The 12,250-nt window shown below is 44.8% G+C and overlaps 1 protein-coding gene across 1 annotated transcript in view; it reads right to left on the bottom strand.

Moving 5' to 3' along the window:
* The window catches only part of LOC139344439 (ryanodine receptor 1-like), a 43,521-nt gene that overhangs the window by 24,087 nt on the left and 7,184 nt on the right, over nucleotides 1–12,250 (bottom strand). The window contains exons 18-61 of the mRNA XM_070982612.1: nucleotides 11,957–12,198; nucleotides 11,536–11,728; nucleotides 11,213–11,429; nucleotides 11,040–11,144; nucleotides 10,841–10,944; nucleotides 10,673–10,756; nucleotides 10,387–10,546; nucleotides 10,133–10,277; nucleotides 9,781–9,986; nucleotides 9,524–9,698; nucleotides 9,214–9,422; nucleotides 8,749–9,107; nucleotides 8,490–8,619; nucleotides 7,928–8,088; nucleotides 7,665–7,827; nucleotides 7,491–7,577; nucleotides 7,165–7,391; nucleotides 6,649–7,087; nucleotides 6,356–6,573; nucleotides 6,157–6,283; nucleotides 5,989–6,054; nucleotides 5,694–5,894; nucleotides 5,481–5,592; nucleotides 5,232–5,375; nucleotides 4,571–4,844; nucleotides 4,348–4,462; nucleotides 4,076–4,208; nucleotides 3,890–3,984; nucleotides 3,675–3,810; nucleotides 3,385–3,571; nucleotides 3,162–3,273; nucleotides 2,943–3,063; nucleotides 2,619–2,788; nucleotides 2,285–2,505; nucleotides 2,116–2,206; nucleotides 1,877–2,017; nucleotides 1,626–1,789; nucleotides 1,452–1,530; nucleotides 1,184–1,273; nucleotides 958–1,098; nucleotides 795–872; nucleotides 640–715; nucleotides 398–521; nucleotides 29–144 (exon numbers count right to left, since the gene is read on the bottom strand). Coding sequence (XP_070838713.1) covers nucleotides 29–144; nucleotides 398–521; nucleotides 640–715; nucleotides 795–872; nucleotides 958–1,098; nucleotides 1,184–1,273; nucleotides 1,452–1,530; nucleotides 1,626–1,789; nucleotides 1,877–2,017; nucleotides 2,116–2,206; nucleotides 2,285–2,505; nucleotides 2,619–2,788; nucleotides 2,943–3,063; nucleotides 3,162–3,273; nucleotides 3,385–3,571; nucleotides 3,675–3,810; nucleotides 3,890–3,984; nucleotides 4,076–4,208; nucleotides 4,348–4,462; nucleotides 4,571–4,844; nucleotides 5,232–5,375; nucleotides 5,481–5,592; nucleotides 5,694–5,894; nucleotides 5,989–6,054; nucleotides 6,157–6,283; nucleotides 6,356–6,573; nucleotides 6,649–7,087; nucleotides 7,165–7,391; nucleotides 7,491–7,577; nucleotides 7,665–7,827; nucleotides 7,928–8,088; nucleotides 8,490–8,619; nucleotides 8,749–9,107; nucleotides 9,214–9,422; nucleotides 9,524–9,698; nucleotides 9,781–9,986; nucleotides 10,133–10,277; nucleotides 10,387–10,546; nucleotides 10,673–10,756; nucleotides 10,841–10,944; nucleotides 11,040–11,144; nucleotides 11,213–11,429; nucleotides 11,536–11,728; nucleotides 11,957–12,198 — 6,938 coding nt within the window. The remainder of the gene's footprint in view (nucleotides 1–28; nucleotides 145–397; nucleotides 522–639; nucleotides 716–794; nucleotides 873–957; nucleotides 1,099–1,183; nucleotides 1,274–1,451; nucleotides 1,531–1,625; nucleotides 1,790–1,876; nucleotides 2,018–2,115; nucleotides 2,207–2,284; nucleotides 2,506–2,618; nucleotides 2,789–2,942; nucleotides 3,064–3,161; nucleotides 3,274–3,384; nucleotides 3,572–3,674; nucleotides 3,811–3,889; nucleotides 3,985–4,075; nucleotides 4,209–4,347; nucleotides 4,463–4,570; nucleotides 4,845–5,231; nucleotides 5,376–5,480; nucleotides 5,593–5,693; nucleotides 5,895–5,988; nucleotides 6,055–6,156; nucleotides 6,284–6,355; nucleotides 6,574–6,648; nucleotides 7,088–7,164; nucleotides 7,392–7,490; nucleotides 7,578–7,664; nucleotides 7,828–7,927; nucleotides 8,089–8,489; nucleotides 8,620–8,748; nucleotides 9,108–9,213; nucleotides 9,423–9,523; nucleotides 9,699–9,780; nucleotides 9,987–10,132; nucleotides 10,278–10,386; nucleotides 10,547–10,672; nucleotides 10,757–10,840; nucleotides 10,945–11,039; nucleotides 11,145–11,212; nucleotides 11,430–11,535; nucleotides 11,729–11,956; nucleotides 12,199–12,250) is intronic.

Here is a 12,250-nt window from a genome sequence, read left to right as displayed (position 1 = left end):
TATACAGTTCTGTCAGACGAGCCGGTACCAAGATGAGCGATGAACTCCTGGGCAATTTCCATCCATTTCAGCAGTTTCTGCAGGAAACCATAAGCAAATCTCTTCTCGATGGATGAGATGTCAGACTCCATATCTTTCAGGCCCCTAAAATGAAACAAGGTTTAACTTTCTGTACTCTCTACTTAGATTTAATGATAAATTTCCTCCATGAGTGTCTGCGGCACACCATAAAAGAGAATTTCAAGCACTGCTATGACTTCAAACTGCTACAGAATGGCACAGCATTGATTAAACAGAAAATGTGTTAGCAGAGGAAACAAAAATACAGTTTATGATTATGAAACAATTACAATTCCCTGCTAAATGATCTATATTAGTTGCTCTTCTGATGTATTACCTTGTGACAGCATATCCATTAAGCTGCAGGAACTTGAGCAGCTCATGAGCCTTCTCTCTGTCTCGAGCCTTTTCTTTTGCTGTCAGAGTATCATATGGCACCAGCAGCGGATGTGTTCCACCTCCTACACAAACAGAAGCACCATTAAAATTCTTGAGGAAAATGGATAAAAGTCAAATCTCTCATTTTCATATGTCCAGAATCCCTCTGAAAAAAAAAAAAAATATATATATATATGTAACCTTTGGACTGCAGCTCCAGCTTTTTCTTCCGTCCCCAGGTGTTATGGTAATTTTCTGCCAGTTGCTCTGCCATAGACTGTGAGCAGATACAAACTATGAATATTGATCAGACGGAAAGATTAGAGTGCAGAAGGCTCCACTATTCACTGCTGTACCTGCAGATCTCTTGAAAGAGCCATGTGTGTGATATCAATGGGCTGGGGACTGTAGCCATGGCTTGGGTCGTAGGTTGCCTGGAACAGAGAGAATTATATTATAATATATACTAATAATGACTGACATTATGAGTATTAGTACATTCATCCCACTGCTCCATACCTGAGCAGTCTGTGAGATTTTCCGGGATGCTGCCTTCTTCTTCTCTGACTCTTCTTCTTCTCTAGCTTTATCGATGTTCCACTCCCATGCAATCATGGCTTTGATTGACTCTTTGATTGGCCAACGGTAGATCTCTTTGTCCTGCCAGAAGAAACGCAGTGATCAGAACCAGAGACGGATGAGGAAGTACAGGGAGATTCAATGCACAGTGTGACAGTGTACCTACCTTCTCTGAGAAGGTTTTGTATGGCCTTAGCATGGGATGAGTCTTTGCGTTTTCATCCAGTGCCTCACCGTATGACCAGTTATTCTGGATCTGAAACATTAAGCATTTACATTATGTATTACAGCATCAGTGCTTCCAAATATTTAATGACGTCCCTTCCAGCACATAATGTATATTCGCTCTGATCAAACAACCCAGCATGTTGCTCCTGAATTAAGAACAGTATTAGACCGTGAGTGATTACAGTGAGTGAAAATAAAAGCTCTACCTTTTCAAAGGCCCATTTATCATGTGTATATTCTGCATATTTGTTGATAAAGGCATCCAGTCTCTCAGGGATGATAGTGCTGTGGTTGGAGGAGGAATAACAACACATTTAGCTTTCATAATTTTACAGAGAGATACTTCATGTCTTTAGAGGAGTGATAACAAAAATCCTCACTTTGCAGTCTCTACTGGTTTCGGATCAAAGTTTCCCTCTGCATCTACTGACGCCTTTTTCTCGGTTTTGGAGGAGTAGCTGGCATCGACGTAGTCGGGAGGAATGGCCCCAGCAATGGCACAGATGCATGGCATTGAAATTTTGAAAATCTCAGCATCAAATTTCTGGAATCAAAATATGAGACATTACAATCTGCCCTTACACCATGTAATATACTGACAAAGGAAAATCTCATATAGCAGGAGCTGCACCTTGTGTGCTAGAGATTCAAAGATCCCCCAGAACAGTTTGCGGGTCAGATGCAGCTCCTCTTCTGACGCAACTCCAAAGTTGGCCCAACCGTTAGGGAGGCAATAATACTTCCAACACCGCTCATAGTGATTGGTCAAAAGCTGCAGGATGTAAAAAAATATAAATGTAAAAGTGAAAAATGAATACCGAAGGAACATTTTGTTTTTAATAGTGTCAAAACGTCTATAGGTGCTCATACCTTCAGCGGCATTTTGGCGTACTCATTGAGAATGGGCACATCAAACACCAGCCGCCTCAGTAAGTGCTGAAGCATAGATGGACGTAGATGTCTGAAATAAAGATGAACAAAGTTAACTTCAGCTATGAACCTGGCAATATTCAAAAGTTTGCCTTGAGGTTAAACTCACTTGCACAAAGCCATGAGGCACTCTTCAATGATGTCTCTTTGGGCCTTTGTGAAGGCTCTTCCGCGAGACAGCCGGTAGATTGTGTGCAACATGGAGTCGATCATTATGGCCCGGTGGTCACTGCCAGCAAAGAGCGGGGCACACTTGGTGATGAGTGGCAACACAGCAGAACACAGGTAGCGGTTCAAAGCAAGGGCCATCTCTGTGGTGCTAAAAGCAACCTGTTGGAAAGGAACACGAGCAGTGAATCAAGCCCAACAGTACCATTATAATCCTGCCCTGCACTGCTCTCCAAGGATGGTGTATGACTGCATGTTTGTAAACTGGAGCTCACCGTGTCCAGAGAGGCAGCAGCCCTCATGTCAGGCAGAAAGCCCACCTCCAGCACATGGAGCAGGAAATCCTGGTTGTCGATGCCATACACTCTGTCCAGGAACAGAACCATGGGAGCCTTGTGATCCGGCACAAAACTGGCTGACATCTTTGGTTCTATGATGCTGTTGTCTGAGCACAATATGAAGAAAACATTTGGAAAAATATACACAGTAAACGTATACAGTTTACAGTAACATTACATGGAGTTAAACCTTGGGCACTAGTCAGGATGCTAACATCATACTCTGATTCATAAATTCAGTACGTTCTCTTCAGTCTTTACCTTTTCCAAAAGAAGGAATTTGAACAGGAAGGCTGATGACTCCCACCAGATCCTCAATAGGTACGAGAGACCTCAGGATGGCCCTGATCCTCAGAGCCTCACCCTTACCAGCCTGGATCAACTGTGGAGACAAAAGCATGTTTTTTCATAAAGACATTTCCAACTAGATTTCCTAGTCCTGTTTGTGAAGTCCAGTGTGGTAGCCACTAAACAGCTTACGTGCATCTCTGGAGCGCAGCGTCCCAGCAAGTCAATAAGGGCAGAGTAGAAGGACATAATGGCATTTCCAAGGTGCACCCTGTTCTCCTCATGCTGCTCCTCTCCTCCAAACCTACCACACAAAAGATAGTGGCTCTAAATCTTTCTGCTACAGCAACAGTCAAGGAGATAATGCACTCTTTGGTGCCTCTTTGAGGCCTACAAACCAAAGCAGAGCTCTTACATGGGAAAGCGCCTGTCTTTCTTAACACTGGGACCATCTCTCGCAGGGTCCTCTGATATTTTGATGGCCTCTTCTATTGCAGCCAGCAGACCATTACCACCCTCCCCTCTCAGGGCTGGACCAAAGCACTCAGGGCGGCGAATGAGGAGACGCACAACCACGTTAGCGTTCTCTTCTACGCTCTCTCCTACAGAAAAAATGGATTAACTGGTATTATTAAAGGAGAAAAACAGAAACAACATAGGCAATAGGATTAAATATTGCAATGTGTGGCAAAATAAAACACATACCATTGACAAATACAGCAAAGCGAAGAAAGTCAAGGTATTTCTCTCCACCACATGGATTCCAGCCGATGTCAGGGTAGCCTTTAGCCAGTAGCATTGGACAGCTCTGAAGTCCACATCCAGCTAAATACTTTACCACCTGGAAAGATATCAGTGTAATCAGGTGATGAAGACTTTTTGCACAATGCTTGTGATTGTGCATATTGGATGTATTTTACCATTTCTAGGTCCTGTTCTTGAAGAGCCAATGCCAGCTCGTTGTTGTCGATACAAGAGGCTGCAGCCACGTCCAAGGGGGTGGAGCCCCGCATTCCTAAAGAACGACACGGGACGTCCAGCTTTATCACAGTTCGCACTTCAAGAATAAATCAGCAATAATGCTGGAACTTAGCAAAGACACTCACCAAGGCCAATGCCACTGTTCTGGAGAAGGTAGCTGAGGTGGTCGAACATAGAGCGCTGATTCTGACGACTGATGCGACAGAAATAGCAGAGAAAACGGCAACAGTTGGTCACCACTCGAGGGAATCTGATCTCCTATTGGGAGAAAGCATGTTGCAAATAAGTAAGTAACAAGCAGTGTTGGTGTTCTTGCCTAGTTTTGTGGCAATAGAAAGCAAGGTCTATGTCTAAACTAAGCACGCTTATAATGCAGCTGAGTGGAATAAAAGCATACCTTTGAGTCCCCACCACCCAGTACGTTAACCATGACCTCCATGACAGTTTCATGCATGCCCAGAGCTCGCATCAAGTTGGGGTGCTGATAGAAGACTTTGTTACTCATGATGTTCCTAAGGAAGACAAACATTTGTTGCTGTCATTTAGTTTCTGCCACATGTACTTATCAAAGCATTTCCTTCAAGGCAAGAACTTCAGAATAAAGGAAATCTTATATTAACCCGATGCTTTGAATCATCAGTCTCTCCTCTTCTGGGCCCATCTGGACAATAAGCAGTGAGCGGATCTGGCCTAAGCACTCCAGCAGGTCCATGGTGTCATGAATTGACACTGCGTTGATGGTGTAGGCTTTGGGAAGGGCACGCATGAGCTCGCCCAGCCCGTCATACTGCCTGTGAAGGAGGCTGAACATCATGCGGACAAGCTCGGGGTTCTGGATAAAGGACTCCTGGGCCCAGTGGATCATAGTGTGGGAAATGAGTTCCTGCAATGTGCCTGGTAAACAGAGTACAAAGAGCAGAGCAATAGAAAAGAGATATTATGCACTGTGGCAAAGTGACTATAGAGGGGGGGTTTGACATGGGTAGTAAACACTGGATTAGTAAGTAACTGCCATTTTTCTGCCAGTGTAGTTCCTCAACAAGGGCTAAACAAACTTCTTACTATTTGATCCACATACTGAAAGCCATGATGCTCATAATGAGTTTCATTTCACTTTGAGAAGCAGAGCAAAGTGGCTCCTGATGCTAATACATATTCTGATGTTCTTTGTTTTGGATCACTTGACAGGTTTTTCTCCAGATAAATGCTGCTCTACAAAAGATGCATTTTTGTTTTGTCATTTTGCAGTTGTACGTGGCATGCAAAAACTGAGAGGCTCACTTGGTTTTTCATCCTCCTGTGGCTCAGGCTCCACCTCTACCTTCTTCTCACGGAATTTTTTCACCTTTTCCAACAAACGGAGCAGACGTCCACGGACAGAATTATCCACTTCTTCCTCTTCTTCTTCCTCTTCAATGTGAACACCTGAGAGTGAAGTTTTAATTAAGATACTGTCACTGCTGCCAGTCACAGTGTCAAGCTTGGATGCTGGTAGTGCTGATAGACTTGATACTGCAGATGAAGACTTACCACAGTGCCCCAGCAGAGCATTGTGAAACGTCAGCATAGACTCGCGGACCTCATCGGGAACGGGGCACTCGTCATCCTCAGTGCAGTTCTTGAAGTTCATGAGCATGTTGACCTACAGTTTTGGGGAAAAAATAAAAAAACATACACAAATACATGAGTGACCAAATGAGAAGAAGCGGTATTTGCTCTTTTGCGAGCATATTCTGGGTGTACCTGCTCCTGTGGTGGGGAGCGAAATTCGCGGGTCTTGCGGGCGGTCTCGGCTGCACTCATGGTGAAGGCCAGCATAAGTTCATTGTAGCGCTGTCGCTGGTTGGACTGTATTTGGCTGACAAACTGGTCTGAAAAAGCAGTGATGGCCTCCACTCTGTGACGCAGCTCACAGTCACAGAAATACTGCAGTAGAGTACACATCTAAGGAAAAAAGCTAGAGTGAATCACTAATACTTCATTAACAGTATCACTTGAGAGAAGAGCTTTTTGTGTATTCTAAAAAGACGGGCCACACCTGCAGTTTGACAGACTCTGGCAGCTTCATCTGGAAAAGCCCCTGCTCGAGTTGTTCCTCTTTAGTCTCCCCAGCTGTCTCTGCAGGTTTCTCTTTCTCTGTTTCCTCAGCTCCTTTCTCACCGTTCACTGGCTCTGTCCCCTCCACCATTTCTTCATGTACCATGACTGCTTCTGCATGCTCTAATTCTTCCTCTTCCTCCATTTCTTCCTCCTCCTCCTCTTCCTCTTCTTCACCTAAGCCATCATCCTCAAACTCCTCTTCTTCTCCCTCCATGGCCTCTTCCTCTTCTTCCCTCACCACTTCTGCTTTATTGGGTGCTTTTTGTTCCTTCTCTTCCTTCATGTTGGCATTCTCCTCAACGGGCTCCTCTACTTTCTTGATGCTGAAGACCGTGGGCTCGAGCATCTTCAGAATGTGTGTGACATCTTCATCATCAAACACACCCATGATGAGGAGGGTACTGATAAGCTTCAGGATTGGAACGAAATGAAACTCAACACTTCCTCCTACAGGATCTCTCATGGCTTGACCTCCATCTTGCACAGCCTCAGTCAGCATGTTCAGGGCCTTGGTCTTCAGCACCTGGAAGCACAAGCAAACTTATGATGATTAGTGACTCAAGGGTTCCATAAAAACAACACAGCTGCTCAACCTCACCTGTAAGGGGATGGCTGGACTCAGCGTGTAGATATCTGGATCTGTTCCCACAAACCCAACGAAGGAAAAGTGGAGTTTTGGACGCAGACATGTGGTGAGGCCGACCCCGGGCAGAGCGTGAGATTTTTCAGTGTACAGAGTGATACTGCGTGTATCGTCAGTCATTGGAACGATGAATTCCTTATTGGTTCCCAGCCGGTTCCTCTTTGCAGACTCCAGGTGCATGCTGATGAGCAGGTCGTAGAAGCCGCTCCTCATTGGTCCAGGTAGGTAGGTGTTCTCTATGGCGTAGAAGAGCTGGGATTCATCCACATGGCTGCACAGGGCGTGAGCCACCCGATTGTTTCCCAAAGCACACACTGAGCCATAAAGCTTCAGAGTATGATAGTGAAACGTCAGAAGGTCCATACGTTCCGACAGCTCCAGGATGTCAATGCACCTGAAGGATGAAAAGGGGTTAACACATTTTTGTAACTCCAACAATGCCACAGATAAATACAGTGATACAGCTCTGACCTGTTCTCCTCTGGGATGTGGAGGGCCATCATGGCGAGAGGCTCCTGACACTGCACCACCCAGCCCAGTCTCTCGCTAACACGCCCAGTCTCAGGAGCCAGGAAGTGGTTGGGCATTCGGCTCCATATGACCGGTGTTAACATCTGGACATCCAGTCTAGGAGGGCACTGGGGGACAGGGTTCTTGCGTTCACTCCGGAACATAGCGGCTGAGATGGGCATAATGTTCTATCAAGACAAGTAAAGGAAGACAGTTACATAACAAAGCCTGCAATGTGTAGTCTCAACTTTGAGCATAGGCACAGACTAAGATGTTCTGTGACTGACCTTGAGCTTGCCGAGCTCAAACTGAATCATGTTCTGACTGGAGGGAAGAACAAAGACAGCTGGGAAGAGTTTTGTGTTGGGCTCCACCTGCAAGAAGGGAACATGACATGATTGCATTAAATAACCACGACTGTGCAGCAAACGGGGTGAATACCAGACTGAAGCTTTTCTGACCTGATAAAATGTGTTGATCTCTTTCCCATTAGCAGTGAAAGTCATGAGTCCTGTGTCCAAATCAATAAGACAGCCGATCACAAAATCCTCTTGACTGACTCGGGTCTGCTGGGAGCTGCTGAACTCCCCTCCCCATACCATGTAGCAGTTACTGCGTTTTATACTGAACAAGACAGAAAAAATTTGAATATTTCTTGTATGTTTGTTATTTTAAATAAAAAGATGCTTTTTTTGTTTGCTTTCGGTATACAAGAGCAACATACCTGTCATGAATGTTGCCTTTATCATCACCTACAGTGACTGTTACATTTCTCACTTTGCTGATGTCAAAATGAGGGTCATACTGGTGATAGTCAGGTGTGATCCAGCCCACCCACACGCCACTGGGCTCCTGCCCCGCAAACACTCGCACAGAATAATAGTACTGTAAGGGAAGGAAGTGGGTGGAAAATTAACATCAGTACAGGTTCAATTCAATATCTATTAGGCAACAGTATTTTTCTCATGTGCAATTCAATACCAGCAACAGTATTCTTATAATCTTGTACACAACGTATGTGTGTATATATATATATATAGTTGCAATGTACATAATATAGTTTATTTTTATTTTCTATTCTGCATCCTTTTTTAATCTTGATTTTTCTTTGCCTCTCTTTTTTATACTTTGCTGGCTGTAACAATTTAATTTCCTCCCCATGGGATAAATTAAGTTTATCTTATCTTATTAAATATTGCATGTTAATTATGGTATCGGTATAAGCACAAGCATGGAAGGATTCGACATGGTTATGTGTACGATAATTATATAAGTTACAGTCATACTGTGGTGGTGTTGAGGATGATGTCGACGTCATCCCTGTCATCTGGCACCACATCCTCCACTAAACGGGGCATGGTGGGAACAACAGGGGGTGGAGTGATCAATGCAGCCTTCTTAGCCTTGAAAAGGAATCTGCAGATAACAGCAGCAATTACTCACTACATATGAAAGTTTAAACACATCATCCCATTTGCAGTCTTGTCAAACCCCACACATCTCGCACACCCCTTATCGAGTCACTCCACATGAATCTATACGAACCCTTTCTTCTTGCTTTTCTCAGTTGAGGCATCCTTCTCGTTCTCTCCATTTTTGATGGCAGGGATCTCTTTAGGCACAGAGGGTTCTTTCTTATCCTCTTCCTGCTCTTTGCGAGTAGCTGACTTCTTGAGTATTTCAAAGTCAGAGTCGGGGTCTACCTCTACCACCTCATCCTCAGGAATGGTAAGGGCTCGAGTGAGAAGGGTGGTCCCCGCTGGGACTTTGAAGGTCTCATGAAACTCAACTGGCATGCTGAGTCTTAGGAACAGCAGATCTGTGTTGGCGTTCTGGGATCCGAACGTCTTGTGGGTCGCTTTGAGACAAGGGGGAGTCTCCACTGTCCCATCAACCCGGGACATCTGGAGCATAAACAAAAGCAGGCCAGGTGGTGATTGAAAGAATATAACTCGTAATAGGAACGAAGAAATATTTCATTGGGATACCGCGACAAGTCGTGCACAATACCTCAATGTGAGGATGATCAGTAGGCACAGTGATGAACTGGGGAAGGCTCTTGCTGAACCACATGGTAATGTCTCTTTTCATGTTGATAGCAAATGGTTCAAATCCCTCTTGCAGGCCACAGATGGTAAAGAAACGGAGACTGCTGACATTTTGACCCAAGTTGATCCTTCCGACCTGGGACAGACCCAGACTGCACACAGGTATGAAGCCTAGGGATGTTTCACACATGCACGAACGTGAGTCAGAAAGACAAACACACGTGCTCATATGCAATGTCTCTTCATTTGGTATCAGCTGTGATTCATCTTACCCTCTCCAATCTCGATATCCTTGAAGGCCATCTCAGAGCCTGAGTCGCTGATTAACATTTCTCCATTAAGTGTAAACATGATGTTCATCTCTGTGAGGTCAATCATACAACCCACCACATCACCAGATTGCCACTGACGACCAAATGGCTCAGTTCCCACATGCCAACGTTGGGCCTGAGAAAGAAAACCGTTACTTTTAGAACTCTGTATTACGGAGTCTTTGGAATCCTTCACAAGCATGTAAACTTGCTCTCACCTTGAAGCCATTAAAGACATACGCCAGCTCATCTGCACCGAGTTCAGTGTCTGCGCGAACACTGGGCCTGGCCCAGCCCACTCGCATCTCCCCGACTGTCACAGCCTCAAACTCAAAGTACCACTTCCCCTGTGTGACAACATAAGATTTCTCCGCTCTGAACACTCTGATCTTATCTCCGCGGGTGCTGCCTGGTCCATCCCCGCCTACATTAACACAAACACAGTAATGAACACTGAAAAGAAAAGCTTGTAAAATGATGCCTGCAGCTCTAATAACAAATCATGCAAAATTCACACAGAAAAAAATGAACAAATATTCCTGCTTGTAGATAGCGGGGCAGACTTACTGCTCTCCTGGTCAGGTGGTTCTATGTTGTAACCATAGCCGATGAGAGTGCGAACAGCTGCGCAAACTGTGTCTCTGTTGGTCTTTTTAGTCTTTTCATCCAGTAGGTTGTAGGGGACCAGACGGGGGTTGCGCTTGTTCATTATATCCTATTTAATGAAGCAATATCAAACATAAAAATGTAATACAATAAACCCATCGAAATATCTACACATACTTATTATTATAATTATAGGGACTTTCCCAGACTGGCAGTACCTGCACAATACTGTATGTCCAGCCCTGGCGAACCCGGTCTCTTGCCCACACATTGTGTCCGTTTTCCGCCAGTCTCTCCACCAGAGTGTTCTGATTAGGCGTCAGCTTGACATGGTTGAGGTCCAGAGGGGCTGGTTTATATCCATTACTCTGCATGTAACTAACAAACAGTGCTTTGTGATCAGAATGGGTGCAGGAGAGCCTGTTTGTCATTTCCAGAATGCATGATAAAAGAAAAGCGATGTCACAGAATCAGTCAAAATAAATGAAAAGCCCTGCTGCTCACGTTTTGGGGAGCTTGGTCCTTTTCAGATTCTCCTCTGCTTTCTCATCTCCCATTCCAACATGACAACCGAGTGCCAGCAGAGTCCTTTGAAGCGAATTACAAGAAGCATTAGAAATGCAAAGAGGTGAAAAGCACAGAGCTGTTATTTAAGTGAAGCCCACCACTTACTTGAGTGTCTCTCCTGACATCGCTAAATTGTAGTTCTTCTCTGGTTCCGGCAGACTCTGGAAATCTACCAGGCAGGGATGCAGCTTCTTGTTGTCATCACGAAACTTTGATTTTAAAAAGAGAAAAGGTTTTTTTATGGATATTGTTTGTGTAAACAACAAGATTTTCTGTGGGAAAGACAACCAACAGCAACACTAACCGGTCCAAAGGTCCACCCTTGTTCAATGCGAGTAACAGCCCATAACTCATGGCTATTTTCTGCAAGCTTCTCTCGAATGCGCTCCAAATGAGGAGGAAGCACAATCTGAAAGAATAATAAATTCAGTGCAGCGGAAAAGATGAAGATGAAGAAGAGGTGGAATGAGATTTTACCTGTATCGTGTCCACAGGGCAAGGAGTGAAGGCTGTATGTGAGAGGGACTGAGTTGGACCTAACAGGTTACGGACACCATCGAAATCATGCTTATACTCCTTGATGGGCTCAATCCGCAAACGGTCCCTGGGCAGCACTGCTTCATAGCATGGAGCATAGCCTGGAGGTGGGAGGAACTTGAAATCCCCGTGACGCCCTCCGAGAAGAAATCGCAACCTTGCAGTTCGAGTGGAAAACTGACATTAGTCTCATAAGCCATAACTGCACTGCACTTATTTAAGACAAAAACTTGCTATTATAATTATGATTTATAGTGTCCTACGTAATGCCTGCAGAGAAGCTGACAACAGGGAAGAACAGGCCGTCCAGGTTGAAGTTCTCAAACATGCCCTGAACAGGATGCCCATTGATACGGAAGGAAATACTGGGCACGCTCAGGTCCAGACAGCAGCTGACCACGTCCTCTGCAGCTAGGATGTGCTGGTTTGGTGTGGCAACATGACGCGGAACACGTCCTGTGGACACATACGGTAAATGAATTCATGTTTGTCCATAAATATGAAATCTTAAGAAGTTTATCTGTATAAGTTGGAGGCGTCATGTAGGAAAATGTAAAAAAAAAAAAAGATCAAAAAAGAGTTTTAAGAAATATATTAACTGTCCAAATTGGACCTGGTGATGGTGTCAGTGCTGATCAAATACATGCAAAAGACTACTTCTACATCATACCATATTTACTTTACCTGACCAGAGGTGAAGCCCGTCAAATCCGTAGGAGTAGAGGTCATCCCCAACCCCGTTGCCCCCCCAGCCTTCCCCTCCACCAGGGTACGGACTGTAGCCCTCCGTCAGAGCCCAGCCCACACGCAGGTGATATGGCTGAGCTGTAAGGAACGGCTCCACGTGGTCCACCATCACCTCAAAATACCACTTCTTATACTGAGTAGATCCCTCACAAGTTCCAAGGAAAACGTTGGGTCTCATGCTGAAAAAACAAATCACAGCTCAGAGCAGAAGTTTAGGTAACTGGGTACACC

Source organism: Chaetodon trifascialis, chromosome 16, assembly GCF_039877785.1.
Source record: "Chaetodon trifascialis isolate fChaTrf1 chromosome 16, fChaTrf1.hap1, whole genome shotgun sequence".
Lineage (NCBI taxonomy): Eukaryota > Metazoa > Chordata > Actinopteri > Chaetodontiformes > Chaetodontidae > Chaetodon > Chaetodon trifascialis.
This window is presented reverse-complemented; position numbering and strand designations above follow the sequence as displayed.